The sequence below is a fragment of the Marmota flaviventris genome, chromosome 9 (genome assembly GCF_047511675.1).
Source record: "Marmota flaviventris isolate mMarFla1 chromosome 9, mMarFla1.hap1, whole genome shotgun sequence".
In the NCBI taxonomy this organism is placed as follows: Eukaryota; Metazoa; Chordata; class Mammalia; order Rodentia; family Sciuridae; genus Marmota; species Marmota flaviventris.
The window spans coordinates 32410198-32434389 of record NC_092506.1 but is presented as its reverse complement, the minus strand read 5'-3'; the positions used below and the strand labels follow the sequence as shown (position 1 = coordinate 32434389).

Genomic DNA, 24192 nt, shown 5'->3' with positions numbered 1-24192 from the left:
TCCTCTACACTACTGGTCTCTCTTCTATTCTCATGAGATCCCTTTTCTTGGGAAGGAAATCTTTAAGGATGCTGAGAGTATATAGAGAGAAAAGGAGTAAACATGCACATTGTCAGAACCCTTAGTCACTAAATTCATTTGCTCTAAAAAGTAAAAAATCAGATTAGGTAGTTATTCCTAACTGTTGGTTGTTTTTGCTTTTCTTGATAATGGTAGGAAAAAAAAAACTTTAAAAAAATTTCCAAATGTGATTGTACATTAATAATACTGTACAAGGTTAAAAGAAGCCCACTTACATTTAAATAAAATCTTTCCTGCTTTTACATATCTATGTGTTTGCAGTATATTAGCTTAGGGGCAAAATCATTTTCATTGAACACAATCTTTTTAGAGACTTAATAAAGAATAATAATTAGTAAAACAAATTTGGGGAATTAAAATATAACCTTATTTTCTTACCCGGTCCAATATCCTTTCTGTCATCATCCATACCAGCTTTTTCACAAATGGCCATTGAAACTCTCGTTTTATTTTCTGTTGGACCTACTGGTCTCTCTTTCAGCAACAAAGGAATGCTAGAAGTTGAAGTGTTCACTGTTTGACTCTCAGTTTGATTTACTTTTGACCAAGGATCAGGGTCTAAAAAATTCATGTATACTGGAGTTTTCTCAGTTTTTTTATCTGAAGTGAAAAGATCAAAGGTTGACCTTCCACTTCTGTTTACTAAATCACCAGATGGCTTTATGTGAAATGAATCTGATTCTTCCAGCTGACCTTCACTGTACATTTTTCCTGAAACTATGCCATTTAATGACTCTTTTTTCTCTGTGTTATTTAACAACATATGCTGTGTTTCGTTCACATTTACAAAAAGGAAGAGGTCATTTTTTGTGACTTCAGTTATCTGATTCTCATCAATCTGACTCTCATTGGAAAACTGTATTTCTTTGGAAGTTTTCATATGAACATCAGTTTTGAAATCTTTAGCTTGTGAAGTATGACTATTCTCATCATTAACCTGAAGATGGGAAATGGTGATATTGTTTTCTAAATATCCCAAACAGTTCTTAAATTGATGATTTTTCATATCATTCATATTTTTCCACACAACTCTTTCTCCGGGGATTGAGCTGAATTTCTCCAATGTAGGTGTAATATTAATACTGTTATCTGTATTCTTAAGTGCTTTCACATTATCACCGAAGGCAGCAGATGAAATGAGATGGTTGATTACTACATCACAGGGAGGAATAAGTTCAGTTTTCTCTGAAGTATCTTGACATATTTGCTGAATATTTGAAGTTTGTTTAAAAGGTAATATGCTGTATTCACTTTTTTTATTGAATAGTTGTATTTGTTTTATTTTACACTGTTTATCATCTAATATAATATGAGTTGAATCCTGTGAACTATACTTCTCACACTGACCAGGAATCATTTTTATATCTGGAGATGAATCTAAATCTGTTTTGGTTTGGGCGCTATTAATAATTTCCTTCCCTGTAGCATTTTCTTGAGTCTCCAGGTGCAATCTGAATTGTTGTTCAAATGGTTTATGTTCAGAAACTTCTTTATTATTCCTATTGCAAGCTGTCTCATTTACAACACTGTTAAACGAGGCTCTGTTATTTTCAATTTCCAGATGTATATCTGTGTGATGAAGATCTAATCCTTCCATTCTTTCTAAGGGTATTTTTTTGGTTTCTGTTGATAGATCCATCACTAAAAGTGGATTATTTTGTGCTTTAAATTCTGTACATTCATTGTCTTTTTCCACGACTACCTTGTATTTTATTTCTGCAGTAACTGATTCTCTACAGTGAGTAACATTCACAGTTTGTTTTTGACTAATTACATCTTTATCTAGGTAGAGGGCTTTGCTTAGGGAGATTTCACTTTGATTTTCATCCTGAGAGACAGTAGTATTAATTTCATTCTTGACACTTTTTTCAAAAAGCTGTAAACCTGTCATGATGAAGACACAATTAAATTTTATTTTATATACTAATGCTTTTATAAAACATGTATCACCGGTATTTGTAAAAACATTTATCCTTATTTTACTGACCAATAATTACACAAACATAACAATGTCAATTTTACATAAATATTGAGTTCTCTTGAGTATAACAAGCATATATTTAGATGCTATCTATTCAACTTTTCTCTATTGAATTTTTATTATATAACAGCAAAAGTATTTTTTTTAAAGAAAGGGGAAGTAAGCTGGGGTGCTACAACATGTTTTTTTTTTATATCTCTTATCTATTGTTGTTTGGACACATAACACAATCTTATAAACACAGAGCTGATAAAAATTAATCTATTCTGATAGGTTACACTCTAATTTCTACTATACCCAGTCCAGCAATTGTGCAGAAGAAACTGCCTTCTTTGAATCTAACAACTGTCACTTTTTTATTTACTACCCTATAAATATTTTTAAATTCTGGAAGAGTTCTGAGCAAATGAATAGGATATCTACTTGACCAAGACATTAATTTTATTCCTCTGTGTTCTAACCATAGATAACAAATCTTAAGTATAGATAAAATAATCTAGAATTAAATTTAAGGTCTTGAAGGGCCTTTTTAGTCCATTCTTTCTCCAACATCTCCACCAAGTGGTTGTTCACCTTCAATCAGTACCATCTTTAAACAACTATTTTCAAAATGGAAGCATTAGTAAATAATTTCAATAAAGAGGGTCATTTGAATTAAGAAAAGTGCACTAGTCATTCATCAGAAAGCTATTGGTGACCCAGAGAACATTCTCAAAGAAATGAAGGCAAAATAAGAATGCAAAAATAGGTCAAGGAATAAGAAATGAGGAGAGGCAGAAATAGTACCCTTTCCCAAAACTATTGATAAATATTGACTGTTTGAAGGTTGCTTGTTTTCTTGACATATGCAAATGAAAAGACTATCCTATGTGGTCCTCAAAGCAAAGACTATAATCAATATTCCCTCAAATTCCATAGAGGGCCCTGCATGGTGCTTTAGCAGTTCCTTTGTGGTGGGGAGGGAATCTCAATACACAAGTTAGAATTAACCTTAATTTTATGGTTACCTTCTGTGATGATTTCTTCTATAGGTAGGTCTTTCTTTTCCTCCTCTTCTCTATCTTCAACATCTGAATAAAAACTCTTAGTATTTTCTTCCATTATTTCTTGCCCAGAATTGTATTTCTGTATGATGGCATTTTCTGATTTTTTAGTTCTTTCACTGTTTTCATTATTTATTTCTGGAACATTCTATTGTAAAATGAAAGAGAGTCCTTCAATGTAAAAAAAATTGTTAAAAAGTATAAAACAATTGGGCAAATTTTGTTGAGAGAAGAGGAATCTGTATTTCAACTCAACTATTCATCAATTTCTATTTGGAAACCAGACAAACTTACTTTATACTATTTAAACAAAAAACCCTTAAACATGTTGCGTGCTAAGGAGTTCCAACCTTACCAGGAAGACACGGAGAAGTCACTGAAGAACTTTTAAGCAAAATAACATGATCTGATCAGAAAGATCACTCTGGCTGCAATGTAAGAATGGATTAATATCCCCAAACTTCATTAACTAAAACCAGCCACGAGAATGTTTATAACTCAGTGAGTATACCAAAATATTTCCTATGATACACTGATGTTTTCTATGCTACTTTATTTTTAGCACAAACCACTAGTCAAATTTTCATGAATCACTGATAGGTTGCACCTAGAAATCTGAGAAACAATAAAAGGGAGACAGTACCTGAGGCAGAGAGATGCATCGGAGAGTGCCATAGTAGTCTAGGTGATACCAGTATAGAGGAAGAGTGATCAATAGTCTCTTAAATCATTATAAACTAACAGCAATAAGATTTGGTCAACATTTAAATGTGAGGATTGAGAGGGAAGTTAAATTACTCAAAAAGTTTACATTGTGTAAGTGACTGGGATGTCAGTCACTGAGCTACTAGAAAGCAGGAGTAGCAGATCTGATGAAAATACAAATTCAGTTTGAACCTGTTTAATTTGAAGAGTTAGTAATACAATTACAGTGGTGATGTGAAATTAATATTAGATTATGAATGTGAACTTAAGAGATAAAAATGACCTGCAGATGTAGATCTGAAAATTAACAGCAGGTGCACAGCAATTGAAGATGGGGGTATTTTGAGGGGGGAATAAAAAGGACAAAGGATAAAATGCTGATGAAGGGGCTGGGGTTGTAGCTCAGAGGTAGAGCGCTTGCCTAGCACATGTGAGGCGCAGGGTTCGATCCTTAGCACCACATAAAAATAAATAAATAAAATAAAGGTATTGTGTCCAACTACAACTAAAAAAAATATTTTTAAAATATTGCTGATGAAGTCTTCCAAGGGAAAGACAGAAGAAGAGACTCTTACAAAGGAAATTGAGAAAAATATTATGGTAGTTACCAGAAACAGTGTGGTTGGATAAATATGGGTGCACATCCTGGTTTTCATATATATTAGTTTTGAGATCCTAGAAGGAAACTTGTAGTGGTTATGAATAAACAAAATTTGGTATACCCATACAGTGGAGTACTATTCTACCATAAAAGGAGTGAAGTTCTAATACAGGCTACCAAAGGATGAAGCTTGAAAACATTATGCTGATTGAAATGAGCTAGAACAAGAAGATAAATACTATATAAACACTATATGATTCTACTTACATAAAATATACAGAATAGGCAAATTAGAGTCAGAAAGTAGATGAGAGAGTACCAAAAATGGGGTGAGGGGAGCATGGGGATTTACTGTTTAATGGTTACAAAATTTCTGTTTGAAGTGATGAAAATGTTTTGGAAGTAAGACAGCAATGATGATTGCATAACATTGCAAATGTAATTAATGCCACTGAATTTTAAGTTTAAGTGTAGCCACTTTAAAATGGCACACTTTGTATTATATATTTTACCACAACAAAAGAAACTGATAAATAAAAAGGACTACAAAATATCACAAAAATATTATCTTAATTTTTAAAGTATCTTATATGAATATTTGTGTGTTTATTTCTATATGAACACATGTATAGAAAAATTCTTGGAAGGTTCATCTATCAAAACTTCGGCAATTATTATTTCTGGAGGTGATATTATGAATGACCTTCATTTTCATATTTTATTTTTTAGTTTGTTCTAATTAGTTACACATGACAGTAGAATCATTTTGACACATCAGACATAAGTGGAGTATAACTTCTCATTTGTCTGGTTGAACATGATATAGAGTTACACAAGTCATGTAATCGTATGCACAAAGGGTAATAATGTCTGATTCATTCTACTAACATTCCTACAAACACATGGAATGCTTCATGAATTTGCATGCCATCCTTGTGCAAGGCCATGCAAATCTTCTCTGTAACATTCCAATTTTAGTATATGTGCTGCTGAAGGGAGCACTCATTTTCATATTCTAAAATTTCTACATTGTCTACATTTCTTAAAATGAAAACATTACTTAAGATCTGATAAAAGAGCTATTTTCAATTTGAAAGTAAATGGATGCTGAAAGATTTATTTATGAATGCAAGTTTGTATTCATTTCTATAAACAATCAGATGGTATAAGAATTTCTTGCCAGGCTGGGGTTGTAGCTCAGTGGTAGAGCACTTGCCTTACATGCATGAGGCACTGGGTTCAATCCTCAGCACCACATAAAAATAAAGAAAGAAAGATATTGTGTCCATCTACAACTAAAAAAAAATATTAAAAAAAGAATTACTTGCCATTCACCACTCTCAACCTGTATTTATGAATATTAAAATATTATCTTAATATTAAAATATTATCTTCTACTGTCATGTATAACTAATTAGAACAAATTTAAAAAATAATGATTCAGAGAAAGATAATATCTCTCTCTGGAGCCAGGAATAGTGGCACGCACCTATAATCCCAGTTACTTGAGAGGCTAAGATAGGGGGATAGCAAATACAAGGCCAGCCTTAGTAGCTTAGCGAAATCCTGTCTCAAACTAAAAATAAAAAGGGCTGGGGTCTGGCCCAGCGGCAGAGTGCTTGCCTAGCACATGCAGGGTTCTGGGTTCAGTCCTGAATGCTGCCAAAACAAATCTGCCTGCACTATTGCAGTGTTCTCCAACTTGCCACATCTTTAGTCTCATCTCATTCTAGTCTCTCCATATATATCATCACTAAAATCATCTTTCAAAACAGTGAATCTGATCACTTTACTCCTCTGCTTAAAACCCATAAAAAGAGGTAAGAACAAACTTCTACGAATGGACTATTCAGCTCTCTTTAGTCTGCTTTCTGCCTGTCTTTAAAGATTTTGTTCGTTAGCTTTCCATCACTGTGACAAAACACCTGAGAAAATTAACTTAAAGGATGAAAGATTTATTTTGGCTCCTGGTCTCAGAGGTTGCAGTCCCTGATTGTGTGGCCCCATCACTAGAGGCCTGTATTAGGGCTGACTGTCATGATGGGGAACACACAGCAGAACAGAACTACTCACCTCATGGCAGCTGGTAAGGAGCGATGGGAAAAGGGATGAGGATAAGAAGGAAAGAGAGGCAGGGGACAAGACACAGACTTCAAGGATGAACCCTAGTAGCCCATCTCCTCCCATTCTGCCCACTTTCTAAAGTCTCCACACTTCTCAACAGCACCACCAGGTGGGTATCAAGCCTTCAACACATAACCCTTTGGAGGACATTCCAGATCCAAATTTTAACAAAGATGAACCCTATCATTCAAGTTTACTTCCTAGGGATATTTTTTTACATTACAGCCCCGGGGGAGGGAGAGGGTAGATATAAATCAAGATAGTCTTGCTTATTTGAGAAGAGAGATCCCAGAGATCAGAGTTAGGAGAAGCTGAGGTGGCCTCAATTTGTGAGGCAAAGTACTCAAGGTGAGGAAACTATGAAGAAAAAGAGCTGTAGAAAACTGCACAGTCTGTCGAAAAATTAAAGATACCCAAAATAAGAATCAAATGGAAATTCTGGAGATGATATGTATAGTATCCGAAATAAAAAGTTATTAGACTTAGTAGCAGCTTAGGCATTTTAGAAAGAAAAGTGGACTTCAAGACCCAATAATGAACAATACAGACTAGTGTAGAGAAAGAAAAAAGACTGAAAAAATTTTGCAGTAGAGCTTCAGTAATCTGTGGGACAACCTCAAGCAGTCTAACATGTGTACCTGAAGTTCCACAAAAGAAGAGGGGGACAGAAAGAAATAACTGAGAAACAATGACCCCGAATCCTCCAAATTTGACGAAAACTATACCTTGAATTTACAGATACAAGAAATTCAGTAAGTCTCAAATAAGACATATACAAAGATCATGCCAAGGTATATCAAAATTAAATTGTTTAAAAATGGTCATGAAGGAGTAATCTTAAAGGCACCCAGAAGTAAAAGACACTTATAAAGAGAGGGTATAAATACAAGATTTGTCCCAGTCTTCCTTCCAGAAGCAATACAAGCAAATAAACAAATTTGAATCTTCTATTATTAATTAACAAGAGAAAAAAACCTGTCTACCTAGAATTTTATATTCCATGAAAATATATATCATTTACAATTAAGGAAAAATAGGCACTTTTTTCAGAGAAACAAAATTTGAATTCCTTAACAGCAAATATGTACAAGAAGAAACATTAAAGTTCTTCAGGTTGAATGAAATATTACCTGGTAGAAAACTGGGTCCACACATGGGAATGAAGAATGACAGAAATGACAAGTGTGGGAGTGCATATAAAAAACTACATATTATTTTATTTTTCCTTGTTTTTTTTTTTTTTTGAGTATATGTGTGGTACTGAGGATTGAACCCAGCAGCACTCTACCTCTGAGCCACATCCCTATTTCTTTATATTTTGTATTTATTGAGACAAGGTCTTACTAAGTTGCCACTGCTAGGCTTGAACTTGTGATCCTCCTGCTGATTCAGTCTCACAGGTGACTGGCATTATAGGTGTGTGCCAGGCTAATTTTTACTATTTAAAGTAAAATTCCAAAAAATAAACCAAAATTAAAAACAATATTAGGACAGGGTTTATAACAAGTAGAGTAGCCTGGTACAGTGGCACATGCCTGGAATCCCAGCAACTTTGGAGGCTGGGGCAGGAAGATGGCAACTTAGCCAGCCTCAGCAACTTAGCAAGGTCCTAAGCAACTTAGTGAGACCCTATCTCAAGATTAAAATTACAATTTAAAAGGCTGTGGATGTGACTTAGTGGTAAAGCACTCCTGGGTTAAATCCTCAGTACCAAAAGGGAGAAAAAAAATAAGGAAAAAAAAGAGGGCTGGGGATGTGGCTCAAGCGGTATCACGCTTGCCTGGCATGCGTGCGGCCCAGATTTAATCCTCAGCACCACATACAAACAAAGATGTTGTGTCCGCTGAAAACTAAAAAATAAATATTAAAAAATTCTCTCTCTCTCACACTCTCTCTTTAAAAAAAAAGAAAAAATTATGTTCTGGTAATAATTTGAAGAGTAAAAAGTATGATCACAATAAGACAAAAGACAGGAAGGAGAAAATGACAATATGGTATTGAAAACTTCTTACTTTACCAAAAATTGGATATAATATTACAAATTTGGCATAATATTATTTGAAAATATGCTATGATAAATTTACCTCTAGAGAAGAAGTTGACAAACTATGCCCAGAGGGTCAAATCCAACCCACTGTCTGTTTATATAAACATAATTTTGTTGGTATATAACCATACCCACTTGTAAATGTACTTAAGGCCATTCAATAATACATATTAAAGATGTGCTAAAAGAGTAAACTTTATATTATATACATTTTACCACAATAATAAAGTACAAGATGGATGTGGTGGCAAATGCCTGTAACCCCAGTGAATTGGGAGGCTGAGGCAAGAGGTTTACAAATCCAAGGCTAGCCTCAGCCAAATAAGTGAGATCCCACCTCAAAATAAAAACTAAAAAGGAATAGGGATATAGCTCAGTGCCCTCTGGGACTTTAATGAATAATAATAATTATCATCATCATCATCATCATCACACAATAGTTCTCAAAGAAAATAAAGGACTTCCTCATGTTATTACTCAATAAAAAATGTGAATATTCCTTTAAAAACAAGATGAAAAAGATATATAATGCAAACTCTAATCACAGAAAATGGGGTGACTATATTAGTATAAAAAAAATAGACCTCAGGACAAGAAACACTAGTAGGATAGAAATGGATATTTTGGAATGACAAAATGTCAATTAATCAGGAAGCCATAACAATCATAAATCTGTCATAACTATCAGGAATCATATATATATAATATCAGACTTAAAACAGATGAAGCAAAAACTAACAACTGGAGGGCTAGGGTTGTGGCTCAGAGGTAGAGTGCTTGCCTAGCATGTGTGAGCCACTGGGTTCAATCCTCAGCACCACATAAAAATAAAATAAAGGTATCGTGTCCACCTACAATTAAAAAATAAATGTTTAAAGAAAAACCTGACAACTGGAAAGAGAAAGATAAACTCATAGTTACAATCCAAAATTCCAAACTCTTCTCTCACTAATTGATAGAACAAGTACAAAAAATCAAGATAGCCAGGCATGGTGGCACACTCCTATAATCCCAGTAAATCAGGAGGCTGAGGCAGGAGGATTGCAAGTTTGAGGCCAGCTTGGCAACTTAGTAAGAATCCATCTCAAAACAAAAAATAAAAAGGACTGGAAATATAAGTGAGTGGAAGAGTGGCAGAGTGCCTCTAGGATCAATCCCCAGTACCTTAAAAAAAAAGATAGAATATGAACAAAATTATCAACCAACTTGACCCTAATTTACAGTTATAAAACATTCCATATATCAATGGCAGAATATGTGTTTTTTTCCCCTCAAGGGGTACATGAAATATTCACCAAGACGGACAATATCCTTAGCTTAAAAAATCATAATACATTTAAAATGATAAAAATCTTATATAGATTGTTCTCTGACCAGTCAAATTAAATTTGAAATTATCAGAAAAATATTTGGAAAATCTTCAAGTACTTATAAATTCCACAACATACTTCATAAAGGTCATACCTATATTCATGGGTTAAAGAATACTTCACAAGAAAATTTTTAAATATTTTGAACTGAATGAAAATGAAAATATATATTGAAATTTGTAGGATACAGCTAAAGCAGTGCTTAGAGGATATTTCATAGCTTTGAAAGTTCGTATTAGAAAAAAGAAAGGCAAAGAATCACTCTAAGTCTTAACAATAAGCAGCTAGAAAAGGAAAGCAAATTAAACTCAAAGTAAGCAGAATTAAAGAAATAAGAAAGTTAATAGCAAAATTCAATAAAATAGCAGGTAAACAAAAATGAGAGGAAAAAATCAATGAAACCAAAGCCTTGCTTTTCAAAAAGATGAATAAAACTGTAAAACCTCTAACTAAACTGATCAATAAAAAAAGAGAAGACTCAAATTACTAATATCAAGAATGAGAGACATTAATGCAGATCTACAAAAGAATATAATGATAGGGAATATTATGAGTAACTCTTAGTCAATAGATTTGGCAACTTATGGAAAGGACAAACTTATTGAAAGATAAAAATTATCCAAACTATGTTGGGGGTCCCCAAGATCACTTCCAGTATTAGTGATTTACTAGGAAGACTCACAACCTTCAATATATAATATTGAAAACATATATATTTTTTCAACATATTATTCAATATATATTGTATTCATTATATATTATATTCACTATATTGTATACATATTCAATACATAGTATCTCATGGCTAAAATTATTACAACAAAAGGATAAAAAAACAAAATAGGCAAAGGAAAAGTCACATGAAGTAATAAAGTCTAGAGAAAACGAGGTACAAGCTTTCAAGAGTCATCTCCTAGTAAAGCCATAAAAGACATGCCTAATTCCTACAGCACTGAATTGTGACAACATATGTGAATCGCTATCTACCAGGGAAGCTCATTAGAGACTTAGTGCTCAAGGTGTTCTGGAAGGGCTGGTCTTACAGGGCACTCTCTACCTAGCTCATGCCAAACTCCAGACTCCAGAAAAAAAGAGATGTGCAGAAAAGGCCAGCTTTTTATACTAACAGTGAAGGCACTGTCAGCCACTCTTGTCAGGAAATGGTGAGAATGCTCTCAAAGTTTCCAAGCATCAGACAAAGGCCAACATTTCTAAGAATAGCATTCTCAGGCCTGCGATGGTAACTCTTTCCTACATACCACCATAATAAGTAATTGATAATCTGAATAGCCCTATAAATAATTTAAATACTTAATTCATTTAAAATATTCCCACAAAGAAAAAGCCCAGATAGCTTCATTGGTGAATTCTTTTTTTTTTAAAGAGAGAGAGAGAGAGAATGATTTTTTTTTCTTTTTTTGTAGATGGTCACAATACAATGCCTTTATTTTTATGTGGTGCTGAGAATCGAACCTGAGTCCCACCCATCCTAGGGGAGCGCTCTACCACTGAGCCATAATTCCAGCCCCAATTCATTGGTGAATTCTAACAATTAATAAAGAAATGATACCAATTCTACACAAACTTTTCAAGGAAATATAGGAAGAACGAACATTTTCCAACTCAGTTTATGAAGTGGCCAGTATTACTCTTGACACAAAAACCAAATAGTAAGGAAAACAAAATAAAACTTACAGGCTAGTATTGTTTGTCAATGCTAAATCTTTAGCAAAGCATTAACAATTCAAATCCAGTCATATATAAAAAGGATAATATATTATGACTGGTTGGACTTTATCCAAGATGCAAGGTTATTTTAACATTTGGAAAACAATTAAGGTAACTAATAGATAACAGAATTTTTTTTTTTTAAAAAATGATCATATTAAAAGATACAGAAGGGCTGGGGTTGTGGCTCAGAGGTAGAATGCTCGCCTAGCATGCATGAGGCACTGGGTTTGATCCTCAGCACCACATAAATGTAAAATGAAGATATTGTGTCCACCTAAACTTAAGAATATTTTTTTTTTAAAGTACAGAAAAAGCATTTGACAAATTTTTTGGGGGAGTGGGGTACTGGCGATTGAACTCAGGGGCACTCAACCAGTGAACCCCATCCACAGCCCTAATTTTGTATTTTACAGTGAGACAGGGTCTCATTGAGTTGCTTAACCCCTCATTTTTGCTGAAGCTAGCTTTGAACTCATGATCCTCCTCCTCAGCCTCTTGAGCCCAGTGCATTTGACAAAATTTTATACCTATTTGTGGTAAAAATTCATTCATGACAAAAGCTCAGCAAATTAGGAATAGAAGAAAACCTTCTTAACCTGATAAAGAATATAAACAAGGGCTGGGGTTATAACTCAGTGGTAGCACACTTGCCTACCATGTGTGGGGCACTGGGTTCCATCTTCTGCACCATATAAAAATAAATAAAATAATAATAAACACCAACAATTTAAAAAAATTTTTTTAAAAGAATATAAACAAAAAATCCCAACAGCTATAATAATACAAAATGATGAAATATTAAATACTCTTCATCTGAGATGAGTAGGCTAGAATGCTCAGTATTGTAACTTTTATTCAACACTGTACTAGAGAGTCCTAGCTAATGAATGCTGTTGAGATAAAAAAAAATACTACATATTATACTAAACCACTATAACAATAAATTTTAAAATGAGGTCAATGTAGAAAAATCAACTATATTTTTCTATGCAAAAAATGAACAGTTAGAAAAACAAAAATTTAAAATATAGTGTGGTAGAATCTGTGCTTAGCATGGCATGAGGCACCTATGTTCCATCCCCAGCCCCAATACCCAACAGGAAAACCAAACAAAAAATACAACAGGATTCCAAAACATGAAATACTCAGATGTAAATTTAACCAAATATTTGAAAGATCTATACAATAAAAACTACAAACATTTCTGAGAGATTTTTTTAAATATTCCCCTAAATGGAAAGCAATACCATGTTTATTAACTATAAGATTCAGTATTGTTATGATGCCAATTCTTCACAAATTATAGATTTAATATAATGCCTATCAAAATCCCACAGACTTTTTAAGTCTGATTCTAAATGTGATTGAAATGTAAAAGGCCTAAAATAGCAAAAAAAATTGAAAAAGAACAACAAAATTGAAGGACGTATACTACATTTTAAAGCAATACTAATAAAGACAATGTGGTATTGGCTTAAATACAGACATATAATTAATGAATGGAACATGATAAAGAGTCAAAAATAGACCTTTAGATATTTGATCAACTGATTCTCAAAGAAAGTACCAAGGTATAATGGTAGAAAGAACAGTCTTTTCAATAAATGTGTGTCTCCAAACAACTGGAAATCCATATCTAAAAAATTACTCTTGATATTTATATCAAGAGCCTGTCAAAATAAAAATAATTTATTCATAAAGTTGAAAAAGAATCTGCACACAAAAGTTAACTAAAAATGTACTTCAGACAACATATGTATACTCACTGAAAGCTTAAAATATAAAACAGGGAGAAAATTATCAGTGATGCAGGTTGTACTCCCCAACGTATTTTAATTTTACCTGAAACTTCTTATATTCTTCAACTTTTTTCTGACAGCATAACTTGTTGTAATGTTCTTGAAACTTAATATGAATTTCTTTAAGTGATGATAATTCATTTTTAATCTTGTTAATTTCTCCAATAAGTTCTTCAACCTATTGTAACATTTAACCAAAATGAGCAAGTATATAAACATTTTTGTCTGAAATTATTAACATAAGGTTTAGAAATAGTGAGAAATAAAAACAATCACAAAATAATCAATAATACTAAATACTAATTATTGGAATTATGCTAACCCTTAATAAATGTAATTGTATACTCATAAAACTCTATAAAATATTTTTATGCCAAATTTACGGGTAAAAAAATGAGAGTCTCGGGCTGGGGTTGTGGCTCAGCAGTAGAGCACTTGCCTAGCACATGTAAGGAACGGGGTTCGATTCTTGGCACGGCACCCTATATAAATCTATTTATAAGTAAAATAAAGGTCCATCAACAATTAAAAAAATATTTTTTTAAAAAATGAAGTTGTTAAGTAACTTGCTCCATATAATGCAGATATGAAATGTCAGGATTCAAATCCAAAGATAAATCTAGGTGCTGTGATCGTAACTACTACACTAAGCCACCTCTTATTACAATCGAAAATTTATAATTTTTATTTTTAAAAATTCTACAAAAGTTATATCTTTCTTGCTTTCTTAAAGTTTTCTTTTGTTGTTGCAAATTAGATATAGAGATTTTTAACTCAACCAGATGAAGAGTACTGAGCACTAATGGTACAACAGAAAATGATACTTTAGCCTGATATTTACATCCACAAACTGAACTTAAGCTGCCTATAAAATTTCATAATATTTTTCCTGGGGGAGTATTCTTTCATGGAAACCTCAAATATGAGACACAGTTCCACTGAAGAGAAAAACATAACTTTTAAATTAAAGATAATAATTTTCTCTTAAAAACTTCTATCATAAATCTCCCAAATGCAATAGTAGTTATAGAAGCCAACAGGTATAAACTCACATTACTTTCCCTTTGCTCATCTATTTTTTAAACATCTTTTAATTTGTTTTTTCAAGACTAAACTCTCCATTTGGTCTTCTATCTCCTTACTCTAGTGAATTTCTCTTCTGCCCATTCTCATGCTCTCACATTATGCCAGCATTCTCTCCTCAGTCCACAAAGGTCCTCTATTCACATTCTTAATTTTTTTTTCTCCTTGACCCCAGTTACTCTTTCTCATTTTGTAAAATGAATAACCCAGCACTGGGGATGTAGTTCAGAGATAAAGCACTTGCTTAGCATGCACAAGGCCCTGGGTTGGACACTCAGCATGCATTCATAAATAAATCATCAATCAATCATTGTTTTTCTAGGGAGAAAGTCATTGTTATAGTCTTATCAGAGAAAATGAATGTTTAAGTTTCTTAGCTCAACCAATTTCTTTTGTGGCATATTTAGCATATTTCAGTTTATATTTTTTTGCACTTCACAGTTTTCCTTATTCTGACAGTACCATTTCCATAATCTTTTAATCATTGTGGATGAGAAGAAGGTACTGGGATGCAATGGAGATTAACTGAAATTACTATGCTTATTGCTTAATGATAAATTTTATTGGTAGAGATTATTAAGCACTTTTTAGTATTCTCAAATAATTAAATATATAATACTTTTCTTAGATTTGAGAAAAGCTTATCAAAATCTTATATCAGTGATGACTTGGTTTTTCCAAACTATAAAGTAAGAAAACATGTTAGCTACAAATGAACTATATGAAGAGTTATTTGTATCATAAATCAAACAAAATCATCTACAGAAAATGCTACAAAGCTGATATTAAAATACACATTATATTACTATAACAATATTGCATGTACTTTAATTAATACAATAGTCTTAAAATATAATCATACATTTCAAAAATATCACTTCCTAAACTCGTAAGTAGTGACTTTCAATTGTTATTATTATTATTAGTTGGAGTGCTTCAGATTAAATCCAGGGCTTCATGCATGCTATAGCCCCAGCCAATTGTGTTAATTCTTTAAAAGAACTGAAGAGGCAATGAAAATTGATATTAAAATAGAATAGTCAATTTTGTGGTCCTCCAATCTTTAAAGTGAACCTTTGTATTTCACAACTTGAATTTACATCATTTATAGCATTACTTTATCTACTTCACTGAAATTAAAATAAATGCTTATAAAAATATTTATTAAAAATAAACAATTTTGGGTTAAGGAAATAATAATGTTTCAAGATGTTAATATAACAGAACTACTGCACACATGTTCTAAACATGGCTCTAATATATCTCAACAAAACTGCTGAGGAAAATAAATAGATCATCTAACAACAGTAGATATATAAGCCTTTGTTTTAATCATTTAGTAAAATACAATGCAGTGGTTTCATGAAAAGGTAAATTTCCTTTGCCACATATGGAAGGTCATTTGATACATATTAATATATACACATATATATTTATGTATAAACACAAACATATATGTATGATCTTTTATGCATGAAAACATTACAGGAAATTTTGTTAAATTTACCTCTTAAAAAGCACTCACTTTTTGGAAAAATAAGTGCAAGAAGAAAATGTGTCTGACTTTATTCCTGTATTATTTTTGCAATATTTTCTTAGCACTAAATAGGTATTTTAAATGTCTGCAGTTATTTAAAATATTTTAATATTTTATAGTTTAATAAACCTACATGTCTCTTCCAAGTTCCTTGTGCTTTCTCATGCTCATTCTGAAGATTAAGGAACTTTTCTTCATTTTCTTTTACCTTCTCCCTTTGCAGCTCATTATCTCTTTCAAGGGTCTGCAATAAAATTAATTATCCAAAAAATAATCAATACCACATTAATGAATTTTGATGTGTTTTATGTTGCTTGGACCTTTGCTTTCAACATGCTGAAAGTGCCATACAGATCAGTGATAATGTGCTATCTCAACAATAATTTTCATAAATTAACAGAAAGGTGCTTATAGTTTAGCTAACAGGAAATAGGGGGAGGTTATGATAAAGAAATGGCTATAAAAGGGTATAAAAACATTGCCATTATTCAGTTTCACTGCATAACTTTTAATGTACTGAAAAAGTAATATAAAGTACAGCACTGAAAAGTATGAAATGTAGCATAATCCAGCCTAACACTACTAAAAAATTTTAACTACCACAGAATAGTATTTCTTATAGTTTATTTTAGAAATTAACTGGCTAGAAAGTCCTGAAATACAATTTTAATTTCAAATTCATACTTTTTAGCATAACTTAACTATTTACCATATTAACTTACTTACTTCATTAATTTCACAGAATTTCTACCACACTACTCCCCCACCCCAAATAAAACCTTTAAAAAGTAAAAATAGTACCAAGTATTTTCTAAGATTAGGGTTTGTGAACTATTAAATTCATGTCACCAATATTATTAAGTTTCTTCAGTGTGTGCTTATAAACGTCTGTGAAAAATAAATAGTAACTTTCATCAACATGTCTAATATTCAGTGTTTTTAAGTTTATCTGTTTATTAGATGTCTGCTTGGTAAAAATTTCAAGCTACACAAAAGGATATCCAAAGAAAAGGTAAGATTATCCTCTATTAGTTCTTCTTCCCCCCAAATAATCACTTAGCATTTTTTTCTATAATTATAGAAACTGCCTATAGTCGTACAAGAATTGTTATGGTTTAGATATGAGGTGTCCCACAAAAGCCCATCTGTGAGACAATGCAAGAAGGTTCAGAGGGAAAATGATTGGGTTGTGAGTCTTAACCCAATCAGTGAATTAATATCCTGACAGAAATTAACTGAGTGGTAACTGAAGTGATAGGGTGTGGCTGCAGGAAATGGGAATTGGGGCATGACTTTGGGGTATATATCTGTATCTGGCATGTGGAGACTTCTCTGCTTCCTGATCATCATGTGAGGGGCTTCCCTATGCCACACTCTTCCTCCATGACGTCCTGTCTCACCTCAAGCCCCAAGAGCCTACTGTCTATGGATTGAGACCTCTGAAACCATGAGTCCCCAAATAAACTTTTCCTCCTCTACAATTGTTCTGGTTGGATTTTTTAGTCACAGCAGTGAAAAAGCTGACTAAAACATATATGTATATGTTTTAATTAATATATATATACACACACAACACACACACACTCACATACATATACATACATATATATATTTAATATTTACTTTTTAGTTGTAGTTGGACACAATATCTTTAATTAATTAATTATTTTTTATGTGGTTCTGAGGATCGAACCCAGGGCCTCGCCTGTGCTAGGTGAACAATCTACCATTGAGCCACACCCCCAGCCCCTATATATATTTTAAATACAGATGAACCATGTTACATGTACTATTCTATATTCTGCTTTGTAAAAAGCAAAATAATGCCTTGCTTACTTTTTTTTAAAGAGAGAGAGAGAATTTTTTAATATTTATTTTTTAGTTTTTCGGCAGACACAACATCTTTGTTTGTATGAGGATTGAACTCAGGCCGCACACATGCCAGGCGAGCACGCTACTACTTGAGCCACATCCCTAGCCCCCTTGCTTACTTTTCATACTACTATACATAGATCAATTTTATTTTAAGGCTTCATAATATTTTATTTAAAGAGTTCTCAATTACATCTAAAGTATTCAATATGAAAATACACAATTATTCAAAATAACAGCAACTTATCTAACAAAAAGCATGTTACAACTTGTAATATGAAAATTCTCCTCTATTTCATAAGAAGCTATGCACCTTCAGAGCACCCAAATGAATACCTATTTTGATTGCTTCTATTTCAGGATAATGAAAATGTTTATACAAGATACATTTCCTTAATTTATGTTACATATAACAATGGGGACGTTTCTAAGTATTTACAATAGTGTATAATTAAGACTTTTAGTACTTTAACAATTGAGCAAATATTTTAGTTTTTAAATCAGTAACATACTGTATTTTAAAAAACAGACAAAAGTTTAGGAAAGAGAATGGGAGAATATACTATAGTCTATATCCTAGTAATAATAAATAACCAAAAGTAACTTTTTATTTATTGAATGATGTTGAATAAGGTGATTTGAACAATAAAAATAAATAGAAAATCAAGACTGTAGTATTTGAGTGGCTTATGTTTGAGTTGCAGAGGTAACTGAGGGGGAAGATCTAGAAAGAGAGCATCATGGTCCTGAATCAGTGTACCGGAGACATAAATCATTTCCTGTCCCACTTCCCCACGTAAAAGAAACTGCCTCCTTCAAGTATTCTCTCAGTTTGTTTTGGACACACCCCATCCTTTCATTATAATTTAAATTGATTGCTTTCAGTCTACTGTAAAAAGCAGGTTATCAATGAGGATTCCCTTCTCTCTTCTGTTGTGTATCTTCCTGTTTCCTAGATCCATGGTTTTCTCTTTGGGTTTACTCCCTTTTCTTGGTAAACTTTGTTACTTCTCAATAAAGGAGACATAGATGGTAAATTATCTGAGTCCCTGCATGCCCCCAAATTTGTTTGTTCTTCCAATACTTGGCAATTAGACTAGCTGAATACAGTAGAACTCTACTTTGGAAATCAACTTCTTCCCAATTTCAGCAGGCATGATTATTTTCTTATATCTTCCAATAATACCATTAAAAAGTCTAACACAAATATGTTACCATTCTCATTCTTAATTCTTTGTATGTAATCTACTTTTTCTACACAGAATTTTAGAATCATCTTTTTATGTATAGTACAAAATTTCATGATGATATGCATTGGTATCATTATAAAATCATATCATTCATGTGTGGGTAAACTTTTGTATTTTCTCTTTGATTATTTTTTCCCTCCATTTTCTCCATTGTTTCTCTGAAACCAGACTCTTTGGACTGATTCCCTAATTTTCTTTCTCTCGTTTTCCATCTTCTATGTGTTTTGGTTCTACTTTATAGAAGATAAATAACATTATAGGGACATCAACATTTATAGAGATATCAACATTATCCTCCAACATTTCCATTGCATTTTTATTTCCTGAATGTTTCTCTGTAGACTCCTAATTCTTGTTTTGTGGATTATATATTATTTTCACATGGTTTTTCATTATTTTATTTGTTCTTTGAAGTAGAATGTATTTTGACATTTTATTCATATATAGAATATAACTTCTCATTCTTCTGGTTGTACATGATGTAGAATTACATTGGTTGTGTAATCATATATACACATAGGAAAGTAATGTCTGATTCATTCTACTATCTTTCCCATTCCCATTCCACTCCCTGCCCTTCATTTAGCTTTATCTAGTCCAAAGTACTTCTATTCTTCCTGCCCCTCCCGATTCATTGTGAGTTAGCATCTGAATATCAGAGAGAACATTTGGCCTTTTGTTTTTTGGGGACTGACTTGTTTCACTTAGCATCATAGTCTCCAGTTCCATCCATTTACTGGCAAATGCAATAATTTCATTTCTCTTTGTAGCTGAGTAATATTCCATTGTGTATGTGTGTGTGTGTGTGTGTGTGTGTATATATATATATATATATATATATATATATATATATATATCTCAATATCACAATTTCTTTACCCATTCATATGTTGAAGGGCACTTAAGCTGGTTCCATAACTTTAGCTATTATGAATTGAAAAGCTATAAACATCACTATAGGGATGCTGACTTTAAGTCCTTTGGGTATATGCTGAGGAGTGGGGTAACAGAGTCAAATAATGATTCCATTCTGAGTTTTCTGAGGTCTCTCCATAATGCTTTCTAGAATGATTGCACCAATCTGCAGTCCCACCAGAAACGTATGAGTGTACCTTTTTTCCCACATCCTCACCAACATTTACTATTACTTGTATTCTTGATAATTGCCATTCTGACTGGAATGAGATGAAATCTCAGTGTAGTTTTAATTTGCATTTCTCTTAATTGCTAGAAATGTTGAACATTTTTTCATGTATTTATTCACCATTTGTATTTCTTCTTCTGTGAAGTGTCTGTTCATTTCCTTAGCCCATTTGTTGATTAGGATATTTGTTTTGATTTTTTTTTTTTTGGTGTTAAATTTTTTGAGTTCTTTATATATCATGGAGATTTTTGCTCTATCTGAGGTGCAGGTATCAAAGATTTTCTCCCATTCTGTAGGCTCTCTCTTCATATAATTGATTGTTTCCTTTGCTGTGAAGAAACTTTTTATTTGATTCCATCCCATTTATTGATTCTTGATTTTACTTCTTGTACTTTAGGAGTCTTGTTAAGGAAGTTGACTCCTAAGCTGACATGATGTAGATTTGAGCCTACTTTTTCTTCTATTAGGTGCAGGGTCTCTGGTCTAATGCCTAAGTCCTTGATCCACTTTGAGTTTTGTGCAGGGTGAGATAGGGGTTTAATTTCATTTTGCTACATATGGATTTTCAGTTTTCCCAGCACCATTTATTGAAGAGGCTATCTTTTATCCAATGTATGTTTTTGGTGCTTTTGTCTAATATAAGATAACTGTAATTATGTGTTAGTCTCTGTGTCCTCTATTCTGTACCATTGGTTTACGCGTCTGTTTTGGTGCCAATTCCATGCCATTTTTGTCACTATAGCTCTGTAGTATGTTTTAAGGTCTGATATTGGTGCCTGCTTCACTTTTCTTGCTAAGGATTGCTTTGGCTATTCTGGGTCTCTTATTTTTCCAAATGAATTTCATGATTGCCTTTTCTATTTCTATGAAGAACATCTTTGGGATTTTAATAGGAATTGCATTAAATCTGTATAGCACTTTTGGTAATATGGCCACTCTTTAAAATATTTTTTTTGTTGTCAATGGACTTTATTTTGTTTATTAATATGCAGTGCTGAGAATTGAACCCAGTTCCTCACACATTTGAGGTAAGTACTCTATCACTGAGCCACAAACCCAGCCTAGTATGGTCATTTTGACAATTTTAATTCTGCCTATCCAAGAACATAGATCTTTCCATCTTCTAAGGTCTTATACATTATTGATGACTCTACTGATACAGAAATTAGGAAAACTACCTTACTCACAATAGTCTCAAAAATATTTGGGAATTATTATTATTATTATTATTATTATTACTGATGCTGTTCTGTTTTTCATGTTGGAGGCTTTCTTCAAGTATTCAATAGTAGTAATTAACTACCTGTTCATAGTAAGGATGTGGTGTTAAAAAGCTGTTTCAAGTTTACTGTGAGTTGACCTGGATGAACTGTTTCATTTGGAAAGCTTAATTGCAGCAGTTATAGTCTTTTCTCCAGGCAGGTTAATTCCTTTAACTGTCCTTCAAACTCCCCAACCTAAACGTCCAACCTTCTGCTAAGTAGGAGAGGGACAGTGACAATTTGTACTGGGTGAAGAAGAGAATCTAAGTTTGCAATAGCATCTTATATAATCTTCTAGTATAGGATTTCAACTGCACACCCTACTTCTAGAGGCACATGATACTTATAATTCCTGATCATTTATGTTTTATTATGTTTATGTGTGTTATAGTAGGGAAGGGAAAGGCTGGAGAGCAAACTCAGTGTCTTGCGTATTCTAGGCAAGCACTCTACCACCGAACCCCAACTTTAGCCCTTACTTCTGCATCTTTGACTTAGGTTTCCATTTCCTCTTCTGTGTAAATTACCAATTGTCCAGCTAGTTCCCATTTTTAAAATATTATTTTTATTGTTTCCTCCCTCATTTCCTTTTCCTTGGGATTTATTAACGTCATTTATTACAGTTTCGGGATGGGGTAGAAGTGAATGTACGTTCAAGTCATTGTTTAACCAGAAGCCCTGATCAAACAATATCAGAACTCAGGAAGAATATGAGTTATTTACTGTTCATCATCCATTCATTTAATAAGAATAGGCTCCTCCTGTGTACCAAATGCTATTTTATGTTCATATAGTACATCACTGAAAACTTTGCTGCCCTCATGGAGTTTATATTCTATCAGGAAATTATTTGGTATTACTTATAATTAGGTTAAAAAATCTGATAGTCTTGTGATTAAAAAAAGGATATTGTGGAAGGTCAAAATAAAACCATCTGCTAATGCTTTAATCTACCAAAAACTAAATAAATTGTCCTAGTTAGTACTATGTTAGCACTGTAACTATAGAAATAAAATATGCAAAGTTATTTTTCTTAATATTGTGACTAATTAAATCATAGTAGAAAATATTTTCTCTCATGAGAATTTAGGTCTCTAGATTCTAAAATTTACTACTAAAAAAGTAAGACAGATGACAGCATGATTGCTGAGCACTGAAAAACAGTTGGCCATTATCAAGAGTAATGATCCCTTTTAGTGCAGGTGGAATTAGAATGCTCCTCAAGAAAACACTGGCGATCTATGCAGCATAATCCTTAGCAACAGTTCAACATTAATATTTTGTTGTGCTATATATCAGTGGTTCTCAGACACTAGTCTGCAGACAAGTACTGATCCATGACAAAATTTTCACTAGTCCATGGCAAAAAGAAAAAAAAAAAGTCAATATAAGGCCGTTAAATGACTTTTCTTATAAAGAACTGTCCTTTATCTCGAGATTATGTCCTTAATATAATTTTGATATTAAAATGTTCATTTTAAAAATGATAGTGATGATAAATGGTATTGCTTGTTTTTTAATGAGCTTGCTTCTCAAAATAAGCTGACAGTTCTATTTTTTATAAATTTTGAATCTTTACTGTTTTACATCTAACTTCAAGGGAGAGGTACTAATTATGATAATTAAGGATAAAGGTTTTGTTTACCAAGATAACAGTAGTCATAGTTAAAATATCCTGGGACTATCTTGATAGTCATTGTTAACTCAAAAGAAACCCATAACTATACATTTATGACTACTATTGGCTGTTTAAAATTCAGTAATACTTAAGAATTGGAATTAGAGTTTATGAAGAGATAATTAAGAACCATCTTAGTATAAGTGATCTAACAAAATTGGCAGCTCTCATAGATCTAGGAAAGAATAATAGTATGAAGTTGTAAAAACAGTGCCTGATTAAAACCAGGATAAAAGTTTAATTCAAGTTTTGCAACTATTACAAGGCCTTGTATGACACTGCTTATATTTTTGTGGACTGAAATGTTTTGATTAGTCAATCTCTAATATTTTGTTCCCTTAAAAGTCTGTTTCAACTCTGTTCTATGAATTAGGAGATGCTTCTGCTAATGCTACTCCTAAAGAATTTGGATAAATTATGTTTCTTGGGAGAAAGTTCAATATATTAGAGAAATAGTCCAAGTTATCCAATTACAGGGCAGGGGTATGGGAGGTGGGGGAGGGGGTCTTGCTCATAACTAAACTTTCAAAGAAATTGTTTTTATCAGTCTTTTATTAGAATAGGTGAAGATATTAAAGGAGAGAGAAGTTTGACTCTGGCATACCACATCTTTCTCCTTCCTCTTTTTTTTGGGGGGAGGGGTCCCAGGGATTGAACTCAGGGGCACTGAGCCACATCCCCAGCCCTATTTTTATTTTATTTAGAGACAGAGTCTTACTGAATTGTTTAGCACCTTGCTTTTGCAGAGGCTGGCTTTGAACTCATGATCCTCCTTCCTCAGCCTCCTGAGCTGCTGGGAATTCAGGCATGCGCCACCATGTGGAGCTCCTTCTCCTAAGTCTAACTCCTATAGTACCAGGTGAAGGCAAGGGAAATAAGAAGGG

The 24192-nt window shown here is 32.8% G+C and overlaps 1 protein-coding gene and 1 non-coding gene across 2 annotated transcripts in view; both read right to left on the bottom strand.

Moving 5' to 3' along the window:
* The window catches only part of Ccdc73 (coiled-coil domain containing 73), a 128125-nt gene that overhangs the window by 6823 nt on the left and 97110 nt on the right, over nt 1-24192 (bottom strand). Inside the window, exons 12-15 of the mRNA XM_071616315.1 lie at nt 16236-16346; nt 13526-13660; nt 3070-3253; nt 460-1965 (exon numbers count right to left, since the gene is read on the bottom strand). Of these exons, the coding sequence (XP_071472416.1) occupies nt 460-1965; nt 3070-3253; nt 13526-13660; nt 16236-16346 (1936 nt within the window). The remainder of the gene's footprint in view (nt 1-459; nt 1966-3069; nt 3254-13525; nt 13661-16235; nt 16347-24192) is intronic.
* On the bottom strand, nt 5308-5413 carry LOC114093848 (U6 spliceosomal RNA). The gene has a single exon (XR_003582937.1). It is a non-coding gene; the product is annotated as a U6 spliceosomal RNA (small nuclear RNA).